Source organism: Eulemur rufifrons, chromosome 14, assembly GCF_041146395.1.
Source record: "Eulemur rufifrons isolate Redbay chromosome 14, OSU_ERuf_1, whole genome shotgun sequence".
Taxonomy (NCBI): domain Eukaryota; kingdom Metazoa; phylum Chordata; class Mammalia; order Primates; family Lemuridae; genus Eulemur; species Eulemur rufifrons.
The window spans coordinates 10,868,676-10,894,231 of record NC_090996.1 but is presented as its reverse complement, the minus strand read 5'-3'; the positions used below and the strand labels follow the sequence as shown (position 1 = coordinate 10,894,231).

At 44.0% G+C, this 25,556-nt stretch overlaps 1 protein-coding gene across 3 annotated transcripts in view; it reads right to left on the bottom strand.

The window, feature by feature from the left end:
• Positions 1-9,233, bottom strand: part of LOC138394484 (cytochrome P450 3A8-like) — a 36,785-nt gene extending 27,552 nt beyond the window's left edge. For all 3 annotated transcript variants that reach the window (XM_069486494.1, XM_069486496.1, XM_069486495.1), the window contains exon 1: positions 9,058-9,233. In XM_069486494.1, the coding sequence (XP_069342595.1) occupies positions 9,058-9,128 (71 nt within the window). In that variant the 5' untranslated portion in view covers positions 9,129-9,233. The remainder of the gene's footprint in view (positions 1-9,057) is intronic.
• Positions 9,234-25,556: the final 16,323 nt, after the last annotated feature.

The following is a 25,556-nucleotide window of genomic DNA, read 5'->3' as shown; positions in this document are numbered from 1 at the left end:
CCAACAGCTTTTACAGGTGCTCTTTACCTCCGAGGAGCGAGAAAGAATCCGAAGAGAGGCTACTAAGGCAATTCCGGGTCCGGACGGGCAGCCGACAACTGATCCTGTCCGGATCGAACGCGTTTTCCCTTCCCTGCGCCCTAATTGGGATCCGAACGATAATGAAGGTAAGGGGGCTCTCGATCAGTATCGCCAGACTCTGCTCCGGGGTATACGGGCTGCCGCCAAGAAGCCGACTAATTTGTCTAAGGTGAGTGAGACAGTTCAGGGACAAAATGAGGCCCCGGCGGCATTTTTAGAGCGCCTCTTTGAGGCTTATCGCCTTTATACCCCAATTGATCCTGAGGCACCCGAAAATAGGCGGGCTATTAATATTGCCTTTGCCACGCAGTCGGCCCCTGATATTAGAAGAAAGTTACAAAGATTAGAAGGGTTTGAGGGGAAACTGCTGTCTGAGTTAGTGGAAATTGCTCAGAAGATTTACAACAACCGAGAAGGATCAGAGGTTGTGCAATCAAAGAGAATGGCTAAGATCTTAGTAGCTGCTATGGGGAATTCTCAGAATCTGTGTGCAGACATGAATAAGACTAAGAAAGGAAGACATCCCAAGAAGGGTCGCAGTGATTTAGGACCAAACCAATGTGCCTATTGTAAAGAATACGGACATTGGAAGAAGGACTGTCCGCTCCTCCAGCAAAAGAAAGGGGACCAACCGGCTTTAGTTTTGGCAGAGGAGACTGAGTGACGGGGCCCGGGCTCGATTTTTATGAGCCCCCGAGAGCCCAGGGTCACGTTAAATGTAGGGGGCACCCCGGTGAATTTCTTGGTAGATACTGGAGCTACACATTCTGTTTTGCAGAAAGCAATAGGACCCATATCGGAGGTAAAAACCTCCATACAAGGGGCTACAGGAAAAACTAAATCATATCCATGGACTAGGACTCGAATAACTAACTTGGGAAAAGGGACAATTACCCACTCTTTCTTGGTCATTCCTGAATGCCCATATCCACTTCTAGGCAGAGATCTGTTACACAAATTAAGGGCCACTATAACCTTCCAGGGAGACGTGACCGAACTCTCGTTCGATCAAGGCCCTTCTGCTATGCTCCTCACGTGCCCCTTATCAGAAGAATATTTGCTAACTGAAGAAATTTCTGAAGAGGTTAAATTGAATAGATACCTACAGGAGTTACAATGTAAAATACCTGGTGTCTGGGCAGAAACTAATCCACCCGGACTAGCTTCCCACCGCTCCCCCATTATTGTGCAATTGACTAGTACCGCCACACCGATACGTGTACGGCAGTATCCTATTAGTTTAAAGGCAAGAAAAGGAATTGCCATTCACATAGCAAGACTTAGACAGGCAGGAATTCTGGTGCCTTGTCAGTCTGCTTGGAATACTCCTTTGCTCCCAGTCCTGAAGCCGGGGACGAATGATTATCGACCGGTACAGGACCTGAGGGAGGTAAATAAAAGAACTGAGACTATCCACCCAACGGTGCCTAATCCATATACTCTTTTAAGTATGTTGCCTCCAAATCATCAAGTCTACACTGTGCTGGACCTGAAAGATGCCTTCTTTTCACTTCCATTGGCGGCGGTAAGTCAGCCCATTTTTGCTTTTGAATGGATTGACCCAGAGGGAGAATACTCGGGACAGTTGACTTGGACTCGATTGCCTCAGGGGTTTAAGAATTCCCCCACTCTGTTTGATGAGGCATTGAGTCAAGATTTGGTTCAGTTTCGACAGAACCATCCCCAGGTGACTCTGCTGCAATATGTGGATGATCTCCTTTTGGCTGCACAAGACCAGGTAACATGCAAAAAGGCAACTGAAGATTTATTGCTTGAATTGGCCCAGTTAGGGTATAGAGTCTCTGCCCAGAAAGCTCAATTGTGTACTCCAGTAGCCATATATTTGGGTTATGAACTAAAGGGAGGAAAAAGAACTCTCTCCACAGACAGAGTTCAAGCAATTTTGAGAATTCCACAACCTCAAACAAAGAAACAAGTGAGGGAGTTCCTAGGTGCAGTAGGATATTGTAGACTTTGGATTCCTAAGTTTGCTGAAATAGCAAAACCATTATATGCAAGTACTGGGGGAAAAGGAGAAACCCTAGTATGGACTGAAACTGAAACAGAAGCTTTTGAAAGCCTAAAGCGGGCACTTGTGAATGCCCCAGCACTGACCCTGCCTGACGTGACTAAGCCTTTTAAGTTATATGTGGCTGAAGCACGAGGAATAGCGAAGGGGGTGTTGACACAGGAGTTAGGACCTTGGAATAGGCCGGTAGCCTATTTATCAAAAAGGTTGGACCCGGTAGCCTCAGGATGGCCAGGGTGTGTGCGTGCCATTGCGGCAACTGCTGTCTTGGTGAAGGAAGCCCTGAAGCTGACTTTGGGACAGGATTTATGTGTAATTGCCCCGCATTCAATAGAAACCTTGCTAAAAAGCCCGCCTGATAAGTGGCTGTCAAATGCTAGAATAACACAATATCAAGTGTTGCTATTGGATCCGCCTAGAATTAGGTTCTTGAAAACTGCTTCCCTTAACCCTGCTACCCTACTTCCGGACACAGAGTCATCAGAACCTTTGCACGATTGTTGTGAGATACTGGAATCTTTGACAAGCCTGCGGCCTGACCTTACAGACCAACCTTGGCCGGACCCTGAGGAAGAGTTATTTACGGATGGAAGCAGCTATGTGGATGGAGGAATAAGGTATGCAGGGGCGGCAGTAGTTACTAAGGACCGGGTTATATGGGCACAAGCCCTCAACCCAGGAACGTCAGCTCAAAAGGCCGAACTTGTTGCCTTAACTCAAGCCCTCAGGTGGGGAAAAGACAAAGTTGTTAATATTTATACTGACAGCAGGTATGCTTTTGCTACTGCACATGTTCATGGGGCACTCTACCAAGAACGGGGCCTTTTAACTTCAAGTGGAAAAGAAATAAAGAATAAATCTGAGATTTTAGCTCTTTTAGAGGCTATATGGCTGCCGAAGAAAGTGGCCATTATTCATTGTCGGGGGCATCAGAATGAGAGTACCCCTACAGCGAAGGGAAACATGTTTGCTGATGTCACTGCTAAGGAAGCTGCCCGAAAACCAGTGGGGCCTCTCCATATTTTGCCTGTTCTGCCTGAGCGACTCTTGCCGCCCTCGCCGGTTTATTCAGAGGGAGAATTGGAACTGGGAAGGACTCTAAGAGCAACCACCGATCCGGGAGGTTGGAAAGTCCTTCCAAGTGGCAGGATCTTAGTCCCACAGCACCTGGGTCGCCGGTTAATTGAACAAATACATCAAAGTACGCACCTAGGAAGCACGAAGGTGGCAGAACTGCTTCAACGAGACTATTATATACCTAATTTGCATCAGATGACCCAACAGATTACGGCCGGATGCCTGACATGTGCGCAAGTTAATCCAGGTAAAAGATTGAACCCCCTCCCCGGAGTCCGGTTGCGAGGACAAGCCCCTGGGGAGCAATGGGAAACTGACTTCACGGAAATCAAGCCAGGCAAGTATGGATACCGCTACCTGTTGGTATTCGTGGACACTTTCTCAGGATGGGTAGAAGCATTTCCCACGAAATCAGAAACAGCACAGGTAGTAGTAAAGAAGTTAGTAATGGAAATTGTACCTAGATTCGGCCTTCCTTTAGCCTTGGGGTCCGACAATGGCCCGGCATTCATTGCCAAAACTACTCAATTATTAGCTCAGGCATTACAAATTAAATGGAAGTTACATTGTATTTATAGACCGCAAAGTTCAGGTCAGGTAGAAAGGATGAATAGAACATTGAAGGAAATATTATGTAAGCTGAGAGCGGAGACGGGCGAAGACTGGGTGAGCCTCCTTCCTTTTGCACTATTAAGAACTAGGTGTACTCCATATGTCAGAGGTATAACACCATATGAAATAATGTTTGGCCGTCCACCCCCACTGGTTCCTAAAGTGGGAGAAGAGAAACTAGCTGAATTAAGTGACCACACTCTTCTTAAATCCCTGCAAGCCTTACAGCTGAGCACCCGGAAGATCCACAACTTAGTCAGGGCTGCACACTCTAGTCTTGCTAATTCTCCTTCTGATAAAGTTTCTCTCCAGGTACAGCCCGGTGACCTTGTTTGGATAAAGAAACTCCAGCCCGCTACTTTAGAACCAAGGTGGACTGGACCTTTACCGGTGATTCTCACCACCCCTACGGCTGTAAAGGTGGCAGGAAAACGCCACTGGATTCACCATACCCAGATCAAGAAGGCGACTCCAGTCCAAGAAGAACGATGGGCGGCTCGGCCCACCGAAGATCCACTAAAGATAAGACTTTTAAGACATTCCTCTGGAGCATCTTGATGGGGATGGTGGCGACGAGCCCCCACCAGCCTTTAAATTACACTTGGGTGCTCACGCGCACAGTCGATGGGACAGTGATAACTCAAAATGTTACGGTCTTTTCTCCCTTGCTATATTTTGATTTATGTCAACTTTTAGGTAACACTGAGCCTGTGATGGGGTTATTACCTGAAGGGAGGTTCGGGGCCTATGGATGTGGCAATATTAACATAGAAGGAAACATGCAACGCATTAGGTATTATGGTTGCCCTACTACAGGCCCCTCGCATTGTCATGCAAATGGACAATACTGTATAAAGTGGGGCTGTGAAACCATAGCTAGTTGGATAAACAATGACCCTGATATTATATTGACAAAAGAAGCTTTTAAGTGTGTTTCTTCAAATACCTGTAACCCCGTAACTATAAGTATTAAACGGGGCCAGGATCAGACTTGGGCCACAGGGAAGACCTGGGAATTTCACCTGTACGGAGGAGGGGGAAAGAAGGGGCCAGAAGTCTCATTCACTATTCAGAGATTTACCCCTGTTCGTCAATTTAATCCTATAGGCCCAAACCGTGAGACTTATTTAGGACCTGAATTACCGGCACAAGCAATCCTAGAGCCCACAACACCAGAAAAGGACTTGTTGCCAGAGCCACGCCGAAAGCCTGTGTTAAATTTGTTAAGTTCAGTGTATAAGTTTGTTAACCAAACAAAGCCTAATATAACTCGAGATTGTTGGCTCTGCCTTAATCCAGAACCTCCTTATTATGTAGGGATTGGAGCCATCCGACCCTTAGGTCAAAATGAAAATAATATAAGAAACTTGACTGCTGAAGAAATATATAAGCAACATTTATGTAAATGGGGTCAAAGGCCCAAGCTGACTTTAGAAGACCTACAGGGACAAGGAACTTGTATTTACCCTGTGGGGTTCACTTTATCCCAGTCTCCCTATATGGCGTCATGTAATATTACTATTCAATTGAATAATTTGACAGATCCCGAACCTAAAACACTCTTGGTGGCCCCAAATGGCACGTGGTTTGCGTGTACTACAGGTATCACCCCTTGTGTCAGACCCTCGATAATTATACAAAAGCAGGATTTGTGTATTCTATCTCATATCGTGCCTCAAGTCTACTTTTATTCAGGAGAAGGCGGACGAGAACATCTTCAAGCTTCCATCCCTTGGCGGCTAAAACGAGCCATTCCAGTTTTGGTACCGTTATTAATTGGACTAGGCATTGCAGGTTCGGCTGCTGTAAGTACTGCGGCCTTAATAACTGAAAATCAAAATTTTAAAATCCTGAGTCACCAGGTAGATTTAGATTTAAGTGACTTGGAAAAATCCATTAGTTATTTAGAACAATCAGTTGATTCACTGGCCGAAGTAGTCTTGCAAAACAGAAGAGGGTTAGATTTATTATTCCTGAAACAAGGTGGATTATGTGTAGCCCTGGGAGAAACTTGCTGCTTCTATGCCAATCATTCTGGAATTATTCAGAATAGTCTTTCCCAAGTAAGAAATAGAATACGGGAAAGAGAAGAACAAATTAATGCTGGAAATAACTGGTATCAAAACTTGTTCACCTGGTCCCCATGGCTCACCACCTTGTTGTCAGCTATAGCCGGACCATTACTGTTACTTTTATTAATAATACTGATTGGTCCATGCATACTTAATTGTTTAACAAATTATGTTCAAAGGCACATACAAGGGGTGAAACTGATGGTGTTGCGTACTCACTACCACCATATTTGTGATGATGACCTATGATGACTATCAAGGATTTGATATTTCCTAGAAAACCAGTGGGGAATGTGATGGTCTTAGAAAAATCTTTCCTTAAAAAATGACTACATAGGGTTAAATTGCTAAGGAATCTTAGGAAATTCTAACGGATGCTATCTGCTTATGTCGCCAAGAAGTCTGTGAGATCACTAGGCCCCTAGGCAGTGAAACCTTGAACTATTAATGATTATCCTGTCTTTGTTCTCTTTGTTCTTCCTGTACATGTGTGCAGGCACGTAGCCCTTCTCCGGAGGGGTATAAAATTCCTGTACAATTGCAGGACGGGGCCACTCTCTCCGAGCAGAGGTGGTCGCCGGCCGGCTAATAAAGACTCTAATTAGACTTTTGATCCTTTTGTGTCTGATTTGTGCGCTTCCACCCTACAACAGCTAAACGGGGTCTTCTCTGGTTCCATACGAAACGCAAAATTATTTTTTCTATATCTGTGACAAAGGATGTTGGGGATTACATTGAATATGTAGATCATATTCAATGTAGATCACTTTGGGTAGTATAGACATTTTAACAATGTTGATTCTTCCGATCCAAGAGCATGGTATGGTTTTCCACTTGTTTCCATGCTCTGCTACCTCTTTCCTCAGTGTTTCATAGTTCTCCTTGTAGAGGTCTTTTACCTCCTTAGTTAAATATATTCCTAGGTACTTTATTTTCTTCGTTGCTATTGTGAAGGGTATTGAGTCTTTGATTTGGTTCTCAGTTTGACTGTTATGGGCGGTGGGACTGCAAACTAGTGCAACCTCTGTGGAAAGCAATGTGAAAGTGCCTTAAACAGATACAAGTAGACCTACCATTTGATCCAGCAATCCCATTATTGGGCATCTACCCAAAAGAACATGTTGGGCCTAAGAATGCTGAATTGTAGAGTTGCCCCCTGTATTTCTGGAGACAAGATTTGATTTCAGAAGTCAAATAAGGCTTTGCCTTAAGGAAAAAATAAATGTGTTAGTTCAAAAGCTGCCTTGTCTCAGGAGGGCATCTTGCTGGTCAGTAGAAGCTGCATCCCCCAAGGAGACAGCTGTAAACTGGGCCTTTGGTTCTCACCTGTTTTGAAAGACAAGGCAGGCCTCCCTTAGGACCAAAGGTTGCCGGTGCTGCTGACAGGTAGACCCCCCGGAGATGAGAGCTAATCAGATAGATATGCTATTGCCCAAGCCGGGCCCAGATGGAACCATGCGGTTAAAGTAATTAACACAAAGTACAGCCCATGTTGACTTCTGGGATCATCTCTGTCTCCAAGAACACAATCACCAGAGCCAAGATGTCTCTGTTTGTTGCTAAAGTAATAGCCTTATCATAAAACTTAGAAGTTTGCCCCAAGACGATTTTATAGCCCATTGATCCCCTAGTTAGAGTTAAAGGATCTGTAGTAGCCTTTTAGGAGACTTTGACCCTAAAGCAAACTGCCTGTTAATATGCAAATCCCGTTGCCCTTGGCAACGGGGAAGCCTGTATGTACCCTATATAATACCTGTGTGGAGTTTCAGTCGGATAGATATTTTATGTGGGTAAAATATTTCCATCCGGATACCCTCCTTTATCTATTTTCATAAACTTTTACTTTATAAACTATATCTTTGGCTCTGTGTATTATTATTGCCATTACTTTATCTTTTATTTCTGTTTCCTACTATATTTTTCATCCTTTGCGATGACCCCTGCCTGAGAGACCTGATCGGAAGAAAAAACCTCTTTGCAGGGAGTGTAGCTAACTCCCTGCAAGAACAAAAGACATCCTATAAAAAAGACACCTGCACTCGAATGTTTATAGCAGCACAATTCACAATTGCAAAGATGTGGAAACAACCCAAGTGCCCAACAATACATAAGTGGATCAATAAAATGTGGTATATGTATACCATGGAGTACTACTCAGCCATAAGAACCAATGGTGATATAGCACCTCTTGTATTTACCTGGATAGAGCTGGAACCCATTCTACTAAGTGAAGTATCCCAAGAATGGAAAAATATATACTGCATGTACTCACCATCAAATTGGTTTTACTGATCATCACCTAAGAGCACATTTAGGAATAACATTAATTGGGTGTCAGACAGATGTGGCGGGGGAGGGGATGAGTGTATACATACATAATGAGTGTGATGGACACTGTCTAGGGGATAGACACGCTTGAAGCTCTGATTTGGTGGGCTGGGGGCAAGGGCAATATATGTAACCTAAACTTTTGTACTGCCATTATATGCTTTAAAAAAATAAATAAATTAGTATTCACCATTGAGAGGTAAATAATTGTGCATATTACTGAGTGGAGGAGTTGAATTATATGAGAAAGAAGAGTTCTGTGGGTGGCACAGAAAATAGGTAGAAGGCTAGAGAAAGCCTCCCATGAAGTCTGGGGTACCCCATGGTGCCCATGTAGATCACGATTGGGGTGGAAGGCCGGGGAGCAGGAGCCACCCAGGTTTACAGAGAACAATCCCTGTACACATATCTTGCCTCAGACACAGAACCCAGAGAGGAAGTTAAATAGACAATCACCAGACCACACCCTGCAGTGCCTACAATCCCCAGAGCTTGGGAAGGGGGTGAGGATCCCAAGCACACAGTGCCCAGTTGTTCGGAATCTGTCTCTGCTGAATTCTGGTTGATTAGTCTAGGTCCAAAATCATGGTCAATCAGAAATCAGCCTCAGGACAAAATGCTGTCACTGAACACTCCTAGACAGAGAACTTGGGAGATGGATGGTGTAGGGGGAGTTTTATTTATTCCTTCCACAGATCTACATAAGATTAACAACTTGTATGTTTTTGTAGCTTCCAACATTTAAGCAAGTTCCTCTCAATTATCTCCTTTCATCTTCAAAACAGATAAGAGAAAGAGGGGCCAGATAGTACTCCACGTCTAAAGTTACATAACAGTGGAGCCTGGACAAATACTCACAGATAAAGGAGCACAAGGCTGGTAGCCAGGAGAACCCAGGTTTCCAGGGCAAAGTCTGGGATAAAGTCCATCTCCACTTTCCTTCTTCAGTTCTCTCTCTGAGTTGTTCTCCCAGCTGTGTGCTGCCCTTTGGTGGTCTCTGGATGTGGAGCTTTCCTTCCCAGCTCAGAGGTGATTCAGTGAGCCTCGCTGGAATGTTTATGTGCTGAGAAAGGAGGCAGGGCTAGAGCTGCGGCCAATAGCATGGCCAGCTGTGCTCCACCTGCAGTCAGACGAGCCCTGTCCACTTTGGCAGTTGGCAAAGAATTGCATACACACACACGTTGACCTTCCTAGAGTTCATATTCTGTAGGAAATCATAGAAACTCAATCAGTGTTATCACTAAGTCCAAAAGTTATGGGTTCATATTATAAACTCAAGTAAAGGGATTGGCATTAAATCTCCTCTAATCTGCCCTTGTTTCCAGTGCTGCTCTCATTTTGAAATATGAGGAATCCATCCAAAGAAGCCACACCTACAGATCTTTACCCATGCAGTTTCCTCTGCCTACACTGCCACTGAGAACCCTGGAAGACCCCTACTGGTCTTGCAAACCCAGGAAGACAGACCCTTCTCTTAGAGTCTTCCCTCCCCAACCTCCCCACACAGCTATAACCAATTCCTCCCCTGGGCAACTCCTATCTCCTTCATGTAGTTCTACTATTGTCCACTCTACTCTCTACCACCATTGTGACTTTCCGTATCTATGACCCTTAGCAGCTGGAGAGCTTTTCCAGGGAACAGTTAGGGCATAATCTGTTATTTTTCACGGCTATGTCTCCAGACCCTAACAGAGTGCTTCACACACAGTGCACATCCAGAGATGCTATTGCAGTTGAACTGGTGAGATGGCTGGGCCCCTGTATGTCTTTTCTCCGTGATTGTTTTAAACCCACCATCTTTCTCAACTATTAATGCAGCAAAAGCACTTGGCTGTGCCTCAGCCACCATCTCTGCATGTCCTGGCTGATCAACTGTGGTTCTGTAGGAAAGAGGGCTCTTAGGGGAAGGACAGGATCTAGACAAGATGGAGCTGATACCTGCACCCAACAGTACCATTCCTGCTGCTGCTTAATCACCTATATATAGGGGTCCTGCAGAGACAGCAAGGTAGACATATTCTTGAACAAAAAATGGCCACGTCTCTCAGGGAAGGCTGCAGATCAGGGAACAATGAGTGTGAAAGGAAAGAGGAAGAGAACGGCAGCCCATATGTCCAGGTGGGCCCCAATCACCATAGCCACCAATGATGGGGCAGAGGTCGCTACACGCACACAGAGCATCAAGGACTCCAGAAAGACAATGTGAGCCTTTCTATGTGGGCAGTGGTGTTCACAGCAGATGATCTCACATTTAAGCTGAGCTTGTGCACTTCCTTCGCTCGTTATCCTTTCTCTCCCTCAGCTCTACTACAAAAGTTTTACTCAGCCCCCACAAACACTTTCCATGCTTCTGGCCTGTAAGTCTCTAGCTCAGCTTGACATTGGCCAAAGTAGGTGGATGTCTGATTGATAAAATGTATTAAGTCACAACTATCTCCCCAGACTCCTTTTCTTTTCCTGGAAGCTGGATGAACAGCCTGAAATGTCTATCATTATAGTTTTTCATCTTTAGATAATGGGTTTCAATGGGAAACACTTGTTACCATTTGTAGCTGCCCCTGGAATGTTTATGAAGAATTCTTCTATTTGTCCATGTACTGATTCAAGGCAAACAGAGTAAATGTCATGCACCAGTTTTGTGCCAGGCACGAGTTGGAAGCCACACAGTCCCTGTCCTTGGGAGCAGCCTCCCAGTGGAGGGAGAGAGACTCATAAATGCTCTTGGATGGTGGTGTGCACATTGCATACCTCTGGAACCTCTGGTTAACAGAGCCCTACAGAGAGGTAATTGAAAGAAGTGGTGTAAAGCTTGAATATCAACAAGTGACAGACATGGGAGGCTGGGAGAAAATCCCCAGGACAAGTAAGATAAAAGTCCAGAGAATTCTGATCAATTTGTGTCTCTTTTTAGTGACTCCTGTGGGCTCTGTTAAATAGGATTATGCTACTATACCTGGTTTACAGATGTAGAAACTGAGGCTCAGTGATTGCAAGTGATTACCCAGCAGGTATTATCACAAGAAAACATTATATATAAAGTTAACATGAAGGGAGGCGAAAAGTCCTCTGCTGGTCTTGTACATCAGTGTGCAACACCTACCACTCCCTGATAAGGCTCACTGTGGGCCATAGTGAGACTCAGGAATGAAAAATCAAATTGTTTTAGATTCTGATTCATATCTCCATGGTTATTCCCAGTGAAGCTCCCCTGTGGGTCTACCAGAGCAAAAGACCCTACCTCATTCCAGCAGGGAGCAGGAAAGATTCAAAATCCAACCATAGCAATGGTATTGTTTAGAGTATCTCCCTCTTCATGCTTCTGATCAGAGAGGTCCACAGAATACATTCACACTAGGAAAGGTTATAGTGTCATTTGATAACTATGAACAACTTAATTAGCTCATCTAAACTTAAATCCTTTCTTATTCTTTTTGAACAAAACTGCTATAAAAACTAATTTGTTCATCTTCCTCCAAAACATATACTCACCTACGACTATTTTGTAACCAAGCCTGGCATTACCATTCACTTGTCCTGTGAACCTCAGGAACAGAATTGATTGGATGGAATCTATACCAACACTATAGACTAGTCATTGGTTGGAACTAACATGTAGCTGGCACTGTGTCCCAAGCAATGTCAATGGAGGTGCTATGCAAGGGTAAGTAATAGGAGGCATATTCTTTATGCTACTTAATTCTAGAGCAGGTAACACCTTCTAACATGAAGAGATTTGCATAGTAAGAGTCATGTTGAATGAGTGAAGAAAGACATTGAGTGTCAGAAGAGCACCCGAACCACCCTGTGTCTGTGGTGTACTCACTCCTGTATCAAAGCATTCGTCATGTACTTTTAAATCTCTGCTTGAAGTGATTAGGGTACAAAGGTGGCTAAGACCCAGACATTATTCTGTTTGAAAATAAAGACAAATAAAAAAATAATTACTACACAGCCAAGGGACAGCAATTATAGATGTCAGGGAAACACAGTGTCCTCATCAACATCGAATGGCTTATCTTTTCTCTTGGTGTTGTTATCATTGAATCAAAGTTCAGTCTCAAACAACATACAGAGAAGCATTAGGCTCAGATTATCGGTATCAGTGCACAGGGACTTAGTGATGTCAGGAGCATCATCACTCTGATATTTCTATTCTTTTATATTGTTAGCCCAGGTGCTTACTCTTCTGGGAAGCCTATCCAGACTTCTCACTGACTAAGGAATTGCTTGCTGTATAGGGAGGCAACATTGTTCAGGAACAATTTGGTAATAGATTGAAATTTCAAGGTCACAATCTTGAGGGTGTAAATAAATGAAAGTAAGATTATTTTCCTGTAACTCAGTACCCAACTTCCCATTCTTCTCAGCAGAGCAAAACTTGGTTTGGCCAAATGTGTGGCATCTCAATTGTGGTGGCTCGTGGAGAGAAGCAGCCAACATTTATGGTGCTGATGGTTGGGGGTGGTGGTGAGGACAGTGGCAGGTCCATGGACATTCTCTCTTGGCATTGCAGGAGGTGAGCATCTCACCTGAATATCATCGTGTGTTGGTTGGGCTGTGTGTCTGCTGTGTTCAGGGCACGTGTCAAGCACTAAATACCAAACAGTGAGATTCGTTGCCCTTTTGCAGCTTATACTGTAACAGGAGAAGGACAAACTTAACAAATAAACACAAATAAACATTGGATTAAAAGTTGAGATAAAATATATGAAGTAAAAGCATCTTTTACATAAGCTTCCAGCAGCACTAAGCAGGTGATCTTTCTTTCTTTCCTTAAACTCTATCCTCCTTTGAAAGATATAAAGACAACAGAATCAACAGGACGTGGAGGATGGGAAGTGTGAGAACGTGGGCTTGCCTGGGCCTGTTTCCTCATCTGCCCATGAGGAAAACTGGTCAGACTTGACCCAAGAGGACCAAGGACTTCCTTGTCCCAATGAGAAGACCACTGCAGGACTGCACGCCTCTCTTGACTCTGTGTCCCTATATGATTTTCTGAGACTTCCATCCCCTTTATTCTTCTTCACTTCTTTATATCATTCAGAGTCCCCCAGATCTTCCAGCCCAGTTTAAAACCAAGACCTCCTCTGGTCAAGAAGGAAAACAAAGATGGAATAGGATGGACCTGGGAGAAGACAGCTGCCCATTTAAGCCAGTAGTTCTAAATTCTGGAGTGGTTTTTCAACTGGAACTGCCAAAAAAACTCTCACACACAAACTCCCACTAACACCCTCACACTTGCTCACACATAGGCCTTAGCTCAGTCAGCAATAGCTGATATATATCATTCTAAGTGTTTTCCCTGCATTAACTTACTCAGTCTGTCCAACAACCCTATGACATTGATATTGTTACAAACCCTATTTTACAGATGAGGAAACTAAACCACAGAGAGGTTAACTGACATCCAGGGTTCCATCTCTAATTACTAGCAGAGCCAGGATGCAAGTTTAGATCCTCTAACTTTAGAGCCCAAGGTCTTACTCTTCGGCACAGGCTTAGCCTTGGCCAGGGCCACACAGAACTCCTGGGGGTGCAGCACTGCAGCCCAGGCCTCCTCAATAGGGAATGCTGAGAGCTCTGCCCCCTGCTCAGGGACATAGTCAGGCCCCCTAGAAAACCTACTGATGAGTGCTTGGGTGAGGCAGGGGATGTTTTTTCTGCTCTCTGGGCCCTGGAGTACAAGCACCTCACTGAACTTTATGACAAAGAAAACAGGAGGAGGAGGAGGAGGAGAACTTCATCACAACTGCTCGCTTTCTATTCCATTCCAGAGCATCTAATTCATGAATAAAATAACCACTAACATCTCCATGGCACTTCCCAGTTCCTAAAGTCCTTTCCATGTCTCTTCATAGATCCTCATGACAACTCTGTGAGATATGTCGTGCTGGGATGATTTTAAATCCCAATTTGTAGATGTGGAAGCAGACACATGGGGATGAGACTAGCTCATATGATTAAACCATGAAGCCAGGGCAGGGAGGCAGAGCTTATGTTTCCAGATTGTGCCAGTGGCAGGCTTGCTAGGATGTCAAGGTGCCTCCTGGAACAACTTGGCAGGTTGTGTCAGCCTCCCGTAATGTAAATATTTCCTCCACCCCTCCCAGCACATTGCCAATGTATTTAGAAATGCTACAGAACTGGTTGTGACTACAAAAATGACATGCACATTCTTGTACATGTTACATAATCGTGCTGAACTCATGGTTTCAGCAGAAGGTGGGGTGTTGCATAGTTCTGACATGTTGCAATCAAAATCATTCAGGATTCTCAGAAAGGAGAAAGTAAAAGATCTTGAAACCTCTCACCAAAAGAGAAGTCAGAAAGTGTCAGTCAAACTTTAGAAGACCACATGGAAGGAAATTCATGAAACAGGAAATTAATGTAGGAAAACACGAGGATGAGTGTGTTGAGATGAGTGTGTTACAAAAGGACAACAAAGCCTGCACCATCTCATTCTCATTGTTGCAGCAACATCCTAACTTGTTTTGCCTGAACGTGGGCAGAACTTTTCCAGGGAATGCAGTTCTCAGCCACCAAAGGCTCAGAAAACGTGGATATTATAACATTTCTGCTTTGTGGAAATTCCTCCAACTGCTCCTATCACCCGTGGAATTATATGTAAACACCTCTGGGTAGCAGAACAAGACTCTCTTCGTCTGATCTCACCTAGCTACTTCAGTCTTGGTTCAGTCTAGTACTTCACATGTGCATAATGTTTTAAGCAAATTGTATCATTGACTACTCCCTAAGGTCCCCAAATGTGACATGTCTGTGTCTCCTTGTATCTGCCCAGGCTGTTCTTTAGATCCTAAACAAAAGAGTAGCAAACCAAATACAGCCATAATCAAAAGATGATATGCCATGACCAAGTAGAATATTACCCTGGGACTGTAGTGTAGATAACAGAGAAAAAGTGTAAATAACAATGATCTCATTAGCAGATTAAAGGGGAAAGGTAATCTGAGCCTCTCAATACTTTTAGAGAAAACATTTGTTAATATTCATCTCCCATTATTGATATAAAAAAAATCTTAAATTACTAATAACAGGACATTTTCTTAATCTGGTAAATGTGTCAAAAGAATTAAAAATTCATCCTTAATAGTTTTAAATCATTGTCCTTTATACCTTTTTTTTTTTTGAGACAGGATCTCACTCTGTTGCCTGGGCTGGAGTGCAGTGCCATCATTATAGCTCATTGCAACCTCAAACTCCTGGGCTCAAACCATCATCCTGCCTCAGCCTCCCTAATAGCTAGGATTAGAGGTGGGAACCATCATAGCTGGGTAGTTTTTGTACTTTTTGTAAAGATAGGGTCTTGCTATGTTGCTCAGGCTGGTCTCAAACTCCTGGCCTCAAGCAACCTTTCTGCCTCAGCTGGGATTACAAACATGAGCGACTGTGCCCAGCATTCTATACCTTTTTAATGTCCACCATGTGTCAATATAACCTTTTCAAAAATAGTAACTTTTTTAAATGAATAAAATTCCATCAATTAACTTTTTGCTGTCAATTACAAAAACGTCATTAATTGCTTTTGTCACGAATCTAGGTTGTGATTCGCCCCAGGTGAACAGAGGACAAGGTTTAATAATCACTGAAAAAATTAGAGATTTCCTCCTTGTGAGGCTTCTTGAACTCGTCTGATTTCAGGGAGAAAGGAAAACACCAGAGGGTTCGTTCAGCTGTGATAACCTCCAAAAGCTGTAGTTTTTGACCTGTAGTTGGGTCATGGAGTCTTTTGAGGATCAGATGAAAGTAATAAACCCTTTCATCAGGAAATAAACAAGCACCCAGCATTTTTGAATGCAATTTCAAGAGGACCCCAAGAAGACCTGTCATTATGGTGACTGCCAATCCCCATGACTTTCTCAAGGGTTCCAGCCCAGCCAAGTTCAGCCCACATCTGTCCTTCAGGACCAAATGCCCTAATCTGATCATGGTTAGCCCCGGAACCATGGAGCCCTCCCTGAAGTCTGCATTCATTTTTCCCTGTGCCCAGTGCTATGATACATCGCACGGGGAAAACAAAGCAAAGAGTGAACAAGACTGTCAAAGAGGGAGTCATAACCTGAGACCCTAGGTGGGGTCCTCTACTGCAAAGAGATGACTGCAAAGGCCGGTGGAGTTAGGGAAGGCAGAGATAAGGGGATGTGGAGCTTCCTGGGGTGGGGTGGGGCTTTACAAATGAGTGACACTTGGCTTACAGAGCCATGGACAGAGGAGTGACTGGACAGAAGGGAAGGAGAGAAGTATTTCAGGCTGTGAGAACGGCCCAGCTTAATCATCACTATCATTGTTCAATATGTCATTTCTTGGTTGCAACGTATAGTGTCTGAACTGAGCCAGTTTTAATTACTCTCTATTAGGAAGTAATCCAGTTACAGGCCTCGCTATGGACCTTGCACTTCTAGGGTTAGCAGGAGGCTTGAGGCTGGGCAGAGCCCTTGATAAAGTGACTGGGCTTAGCAGGACTCATGATGACATGTCTCTTGCTTTGAGCAAATATTTCTGAGATTCTACAAAATGCATAGAGATAAGATTTATATAACATTAACCACATTAAAGAGGACAAATCTGTGGGATTTAGTACATTTGCAGTGCTGTGTAGTCATTGCCTCTCTCCAGATCCAAAACCTTCCATTGCTCCAAAATTAAAACTTGCACCCATTGAGAAGTTTCTTCCCACTCTCCCCTATACCCAGCCCCTGACAACCACCACTGTGTGCTCTGTCTCAGTGGCTTTACCCATTATGGATATTTCACATAATACATACAATAGACTTTAGTGTTTGGCTTCTTTCACTAAGCATAATGCTTTCAGGGTTCATCCATTTTGTATCATGTGTCAGTACTTCATCCCTTTTATGGCCAAATAATATTTCATTGTATCCATAGACCACAGTGTGTTTACCCACCCATCTGTTGATGGGCATTTTCGTTGCTGCTTATGCCTTTTGCTTATTGTGAATTGTGCTGTTACGAACATCTGAGCACATGTGTTTATTTAAGTAACTGTTTTCAATTCTTTTAGGTATATAGTTAGGAGTGGAATTGCTGGGTAAAATGGTAATTTAATATTTAACATTTTCGCAACCCTCAAACTGTTTTTCATGGTGGCTGTACCATATTATATCCTCACTAGCAGTATGTGAAGATTTCAATTTCTGCACATGTTTTTCAACACTTGTTATTTTCTTTTTTTTTTTTTTTTCCATACACAATCCTGGTAGATGTAAAGTGGGAAAAATTTCCGTAATTTTGACTTGGTAAACATCTGTGAAAATAGGTCAGAAACAGAGGGTGGCAGAAAAGGGTGTGGTGTGGACTTGAACCAGGTGGCCTGTGGGCTTTCTCTGGACTCCAGGGACAGCTCTTCTGCCTGCTCTGTGGAGAGCTGGCAGGTAGGGATCCTGAGAACATAACTGATATGCAGGCCCTGTGTGAGCTATTTAAGGTCCCTCAGCCTCAGTTGCCTAATATGTAAAATGAGTGTTAATGATCATATGTTTCCCTTCGACAGGAGCCCAGACCAGCCAGACCCTGGCCTGTGGTCTCCAGGGAGCTTCAGATGTAGATCAGTGTGTCTGGGTGGTTTTGGCCCTGGCTGGAGGGAACAGGGCACATGGGCAAGCCTGGTACCTGACCCTTGGCTGTCCTACCATACATGGTGGCCGAATATGAATAAAGTTCAATTCATGGCTGAGAGAGGACAAGAGTTATAGAGTAACCCCAAAGTACATTGTATGCTTTCCTTTATCAAGAAAGGGAGATGTGAGTTCAAGTTTTACTGATTAACAGGTTGGGACTCTGCTGAGGGTGGACTGTTGAACTCTTTCCTTCTCATCACCCATGTTTAAAGAGCTCTCACACTGACTTCTATGTGAAGAGCCACAGATGTCATAGATGTTCTGGGACTTAATGTTCTGGATCTAATTGGGGCTGGCTGTGTCTGCCCAGCTGTGTGGATGCAGGTGTTGAGTGAGACCACCCACCCCACCTTTTTCCACCCCTTCAGGGTCTGGAAGCTCCCACCTGTTAAAAATCCTTCCACTTTCCTGCCCCTCATCTGGGGAAGAAAGTGTACACATTTCCCCGAATTGAGCACTCTGTAGGCAGGAAAAAGACAAATCCCGAAGGAGTCATAGAAGGAGGAGGGAAAGCTCATTCCTTCTGCACACACACAGTGTATTTATAAAACGCATTGAGATTTCAGCTGAGCAGAGTGAGTTATCCCACTTGAGCACAAAGTCACCAAACATTTCAGTAATCAAGATCAATTATATTCAAATGCAATATTGTAAAAATATCCATATTAATGCAAAAAAAATCTTTGCTGAACTAAATTTCAAAATTTTAAATACGGAGGGATTCCATAGTTTACCTTTGTTTACACACCAGGGTTTGTGCAGGTCAGAACGTGTGTGCACCCAGGACATGCAGTGTTTCTCAGTCAGGAGTCCTCATCCTGTCACTTGTACTGAAATACATAGTATGGACTGGTGATGGATAGAGCGGTGGAGAGATGGATGACAAAGCAAAGAAAGCAAAATGCTAGGTGGCGGCTCTATGGCTGTTAACAATTCTTTCCACTGCCCTGTTCACATTTTCTCTATTTGAAAATTGTCATTATAAAATTTTGGAAGAAGCAGTCAGCAATATTTTTAACAGTTTAAATGCCTTTCAAATAGCACCCTCTCCTCAGTCCCCCCTACCCCTGCCCTGGTCAGACCCTCACCACCTCCGTGGGCATCACCCTGGCCCAAGTACTATCATCTTTTACCCAAATGCGCAGGATGGTGTGCACCCCACCTCCCACTTCCACTCTTGCCCCCTCCCAGTCAATCTAAAGACCTTCTAGTGGGTTCCCGAGGTACTTAATAAATGTCAGACTCCTGCATTGGCCCTGAGATTCCTACCCACCCCCAGTCTCTTCTCCTTTCACTACCTCACCTAACTCACCACCTTCAAGCCACATGGGCCTCCTGTCATTCATCAGAGTCAAGCCCTTCCCTACCACAGGGCCTTTGCACTTGTTCTTGCTGCCAACTGGGAGGCTCTTCTGGCTGTCATGACACAAGCACTAATTCTTCATGTCTCTGCTTAAAATACCAACTCCTCAGAGAGGCCTTCCTTTATCCTCGGGGTAACCAGATCCCCCTATTACTTTGGATGTCTGCACCACATTCATTTCCTTCTTGGCACTTAAACAATATGTGATTGCTGGATTCCTCTGCCTTCCTGTTGGATGTTTCTCTCCACACTATGATGTGAGCCCCTCGAGGGCAGGAATCCCTAACTGTCTAGGTTACCTCCATATCCTTAACACAGAGACAGTGCCTGGCACACAAGGGTTCAACAGTTGCTGGTGGAATTAATCAAAGACTTGGAATGCTATGGGACATATGCATGATAGTCCGGGTGGCTCCAGTCTCCTTTCACAGGCTCTATTGCTTCTCAGAGTAGCTGATCCCCAGCCTGGCCTGTTCTGCAAGGGTGTTTCCTCTCTTCTCTCTGAAGGAGTGGGCTGTTCAGCTTCCTCCAGTTCTCATGTCTCTGCAAGAAATGGATAATTGTCTGCTGATTCAGCACCTGTCACTCCTACAGGAGGGCAGCCTAACAGAAGGTGAAAAGTTTGGAGCATTTAGGCACAGAGCCACCAGGCCCATAGCCGATCTAACCTTCCTATGTGGAAAGCCACTCCAGTAACCCTCCCTGGGAATGCAGGAATAATTCAGCAGGAACCAAACAAGACTTGGCCAGCATGTCCTACACAGTAGGCATTATTCAGAATGTCTTCTGTATTTCATTTATTGAATCTACAAATGATTCTATGAGGTCCATATTAATGATCTTTATTTTACAGATGAGGAAACTAAATCCTAGAGGGGTGAAGGAACTTCCCTTGTCCCAGAGCTAATCCATTTGGAGTGTGATTAAGACTCAGGTCATTGAACTCCACAGTTGCTCCAGACCCCATGGCTATCTTTATCAAGATGTTCTTTGGGGAATATTTGCAATTTTTTTGTGTACAAAAATACACACACAAGTTTGTGTCCTCTATTCACTTTCAATTGTTGCCAAAAAACCTGTTGAAATGAAGTCCATAGCCTTTAGACTCCTTGATCATGGGCTGTCCTTTCCTGAGCCTATTCTAGACTCTCATTCAAACTTCCTTTCCTTGCCCAGGTAAATCTAGACCTGCTCTGTTCAAACTGTGGCCACTAGCTATTGAGCACTTCAAATGTAGCCATTCCAGATGGACATTTGCCACAAAGTGTTATATGAATTTCCTGGTACAGTTAAGTCACCAGAGAGCCATAGATGTTATGGGAGTGTCTTGCTTGTCGTCTCAGGAAGAGCAAGCTTATGAAAAAGAGATTAAAAAAAAAAAAACCCAGGAGCAAGTGCAGGTTAGGAAAACAGTATGATTCACAAGTCACATAAGCAAAACAATCAAAAAAGAGGGAAGGCAGGGGAAGGAAAATTCCCTGGAGAGCATGAGAGGGTGGAGCATTAGAGAAAGGAAGAAGCCATGCATTCAGCAAGCTTCTCTTAACTACCTGCTCTTACTCAACCCTGCCTTGAGAACTTTCAGCTAGAATAATCCTAAGAAACATAGTCTTTGCTTTTAAACTCAAAATCTATTTAAAATATTAATTAACTTAAAAAATTTCATGGTCCAGATCCCTTCATCAAAAAGTGCTTATGCTTTGACTCAGCTGGGGCAAAGACAATATATGTAACCTAAACATTTGTACCACCATAATATGCTGAAATTAAAAAAAGTGCTTATGAACCCTTTTTTTTTTTTTTTAAAGAAATGCTTTTTCGGCCGGGTGTGGTGGCTCACGCCTGTAATCCTAGCTCTCTGGGAGGCCGAGGCGGGTGGATTGCTCAAGGTCAGGAGTTCGAGACCAGCCTGAGCAAGAGTGAGACCCCGTCTCTACTAAAAATAGAAAGAAATTATATGGACAACTAAAAATATACATAGAAAAAATTAGCCGGGCATGGTGGCACATGCCTGTAGTCCTAGCTACTTGGGAGGCTGAGGCAGGAGGATCGCTTAAGCCCAGGAGTTTGAGGTTGCTGTGAGCTAGGCTGACGCCACGGCACTCACTCTAGCCCGGGCAACAGAGCGAGACTCTGTCTCAAAAAAAAAAAAAAAGAAATGCTTTTTCTTTGAATTCTCTGTTTTGGCATTTGGGTAAAATACAGTCAACCATTTCTCTCTCAAAGAGATTACATTCTGGGAGGTAGAGGTAGATGATAAACAAACTGGGAAATATATAGTGGTCAGAAAAACGATGATCAAACTAAACCAAAGGAAAGTGACTGAAAGTGATGGAGAGCACTTCAGGTTAGTTGGTCGACAAAGGCCTTTCTGAGTAGGTCATGTTGTACTGAATATTGAATGATAAGAAGGCGCTAGGAGAGTGAACAGCAAAGGATCAATGCAGCAGTCCTGGCCTGTACAAACTCTGCACATTCCTGAAAAAGAACTTGCCCTTGACCACCTCCAGGAAGACAACCTTTAAGCCCTTGGAACTTCCTGCCAGATAGTTTCTTGATAACAATATGATTTAGGTTGGATGTCTTGGGTCACACTGTATTACTATAACCTCTGTAGGGGCAGGAAACTGAATAACTAAGGTCAGTCACAGGTGTGCCCAAGGCATACCTGACTGACCCCTATGTGAAACATGGATGTCAAGGTTCAGCTGAGCTTTTCTGGTTGGCAACACATATATATGTTGTCACACATTAGTCCCTGGAGAATTAAGTGTTGTCATAAAACTCCAGTATGAGAGGGAAAACAGAAAGCTTACATCCTACATGCCATTTACCTTTGCTGATTTTACTGTGTATCCTTTTGCTCTAGTAATCCATAACCATGGATATAGCAGCTTTCCTGAGTTCTGTAATTCCTTCTAGAGTGTCATTGAACCTGAGGGTAATGCTGGGGACACTTGACACACAGAGAAACTGAGGGAGAACATTCTAGGCTAAGTGAATAGCTTGTGCAAAAATGCCCAGATGGGATGCAAATGAGATTCAGACCAAACACAAGCAAGGGGTCTGCCCAAGGTCCCACATCGATGAGGAGGAAGACTTGACCCACAGGGCAAGTGTGGTGAGCCCCAAATATGGGTTTTATCTGAAGCAACCTGAAATGGTGGAAATCAGACAGGTTTAAGAGCCACACAGGCATGATCTCAAATCCTGACTCTAACCTTATTTACTACGTGATTCTAATGAGCCTGTGTAACCTGTTTGAACCTCAGCATCTTCATCTGACAAAGGATTTGGTGCATACTTCATGATTTGTGTGAAAAGTAACACATATGGTGAATGGAAAATCCCCGTTACATCATGGGGCTCTTAGTTTGAGTTTCCCCCAAAAGCAGACCCTGAGATTAAGATTTGGATCCTATATATTGATATTTGGGAGTGAATTTCAGGAAGCATTTTGAGAGGATGGGGCTGTGACTCAAGGAAGGTAGGAAAGTGTATGTTAATGAGCAGGTCACAGCTGCAGACAGCTGGAGCCCTCCCACTGGGGATCTTTGCATTGACTATGTGGAATATGCCTTGGAATTGGGTTGAGGGGCAGGGAAGCTGGGCTGTTTTCCCACCAATTTTCACTCTTCATTTGTGAAGGATTGCTCTTTCGGCATTAACTATGTGGCTGTTTCTGCCTGTCCCTCAGTGAGCCAAGCGCATGCCAGTGGGCAGAGAGTGTCCTCACTCACTGAGGCATAGGAAGGCCTGAGCATGGAAACCATCTGCAGGGATGTGTGGGGGGCACCACAAGCATGTGCTACAATGGATGCATAGCTTAATGTCAATTTTCTTCTTCCTTGTCCCTTTTTGCCTAGAGTATATAACCTCAGTTCTCTCAGGAGAATGAACTTATACATAGGCACTGGAAATCTTGATAGAGGAAGACTGTTTTATTTCTCCATGAGCAAGCACCTGCCTGGAAAAAGAGTTTAGGAATAGGAATTTCTCCAACTGGATGACAGTTAAGGTCTTTCTAGGCACAGCCTTTCCCTCCTGACCTCCTACTATGATGCTGCATTTATCACCTGTTCCAGAGCCTTCTCTAAGCCACTCTTAATAGCTTGCAGGTCTCTCTATGGAGCCCAGCACACTCCTAGGGGCAAAATCCCTGCAGGGAGAAAACATGCAGGATTGTTGAGTTCAAGCAGAGGGACATGTCTGGAGGGATGACTGACACAGCTGGAAGGAGCAGGTGGCAGCTAGATTGAGCTCTACAAGGTCAGCTGAGGGTATAATTTGACCTTCTGCATCAGCTCTTTTAAAGCAGGGTCACCATCAGAGGTGGAAAATGGATGTCATAAGAAAGTGATGCCAAATGGACAAGGCCCAGACCTGATTAGCTTCTCCCAGAACAGCTTTGTAAATTGAGAGTAAACATTCATTGAAAGAATGCACTCAAGGGTCACAGAGGGTCTCTGATCCTCAGTGTGACTTAAGGAAGGGGATGCTGCAGAAGGCAGGCTAAGAATCAAAGATGGGAATAGGCAGATCAGACCAGACATCAGGTTAGGAAAAAAAATGAAAGGACAACTGGAACAGTATTGTTGGAATGAAGTCATCACAGGAGTTCAAACTCCAGGGCCCCACTGCAAATCTGTCATTCACTCACTTGACCATAGGCAAGACCCTTGCACTCTCAGCTTACTCATCTGGCCCTTGGAAATACATGTTCTTATGTCCAGGACCTCCGCTGAAAAATTTCCGAGTTGCAGACCTTGAAGAGAGATAAAATGAATACGTGGTAGCTGTGATCAACAACCTGCCACACTATGTTGCAATTCAAATAAAACAACAAATGATGGCGCATTGCTGACATTTCCTCTACAGTATCATCTTGCTGGTATAATACTGTTAAATATTAAACAATGCCCTCAACTGAGCATATGAACCTTAGGAAGTTCAGATTATGATCAGACTACTTTTGGCAGGTGGAGAAAGTGAATTCAGCTTAGCCCAGGAACACACTATTAGGGTCTACTCTTGTGGCTGCCAATAAATGTCAAGATTTCCTTGACAGCTCAACTCTCTCAGAATATGTACATCAAAGTAGAACCTGAAAGGCAGATACTCGCATGCCTAGAAATTATATTTGTCAAGCAATAGACCAGTAGATGCTGTCTGGAACATAATAGATTCATAACGATTAAATTATCAGGGGAAAATTTCATCAATAAATTTTATAGCTGGTGAAGTTACTTTACCAATAGAAAAAGCTAGAATTTTTGAAATATTTTTAGACAGGAAGCAGGGGCTGTATAGCATTCGATTATTATTATGGTACTATGATGGGGAGAAGTGGGGGATTCTTCTCTTTTGTTTCTTGCTAGGCAGTGAGTGGAAATAATATGAAAATATAGAGTTCTTAGGTAGAAAAAAAAATACATACAGAAGCCTAAATAACCTGTATATTGCAATTTTGAGTTTTAGCTCCAGTCTTTATTCTTTCATAGCATGTAAAAGACAAAGCACAAAAATAATGATAAGTCTATGTTAATGGGTACATAATTATATAAAGGTGTAATTTGTGACATCAATAATATAAAGAGTGGACTTCTGGCCAGATGGCCGACCAGAGACACCAGCTGCCAGAGCATCTCAGTAGGAAGAAGTTTTAGGTGAGGGAGAAAAAACGAACACACAGACAGACATAGGTCAAACATAGTCTCAAGGAAGGGTGCCAGAACCTTCAGGAAACCTCAAAGAAAGAAGTTTTAGTGCAGAACAAGAAGAAGCAAGATATCAGCAAAGATGAACCCCTGAGAGGCTTGGAGTCCTGTGAGAAGGGTGGGTGGAGTGGTTTCTTTCTCCCTCCCTTGCACCTCTGAAAGTTGGTGGGCTCTTTAGCTGTGGAGAGACTTTCTGCACACACCAACCCATTGGGTTCTGCCACCAGAGAGCTGGGCACTGCTTGTGGACAGGGCACCAGGCCCTCAGCCCCACCAGGGCACTTCTCTCCTCCACAGACCAATGAGCCACAGCAGGTGCTATACTGCCTCTCCTGCCACCATGTACTTTCATCCTCCCCAGGGGGCTTCGGCTCCTGAGGTTTCATCCTGCTTGTTCTCACAGAGACATTTCCCAACTCCAGCCCAGACTGCAGGAGCTGCAGGTGGTCAGTGCATTCCTGGTGATCTGTGTGACTCCAAAGCCTGGATATTCTGGGCAGCCGGCCTCCCGGGGAGAGGGTTGGAGATGACCAGCATGCTAGCGTTCATCCATTCAGACTCTCTTTCTCCCCTTCCCCTCCCCCACCAGCTGTTGCTGAGACAGATATTTGAGCACCCACT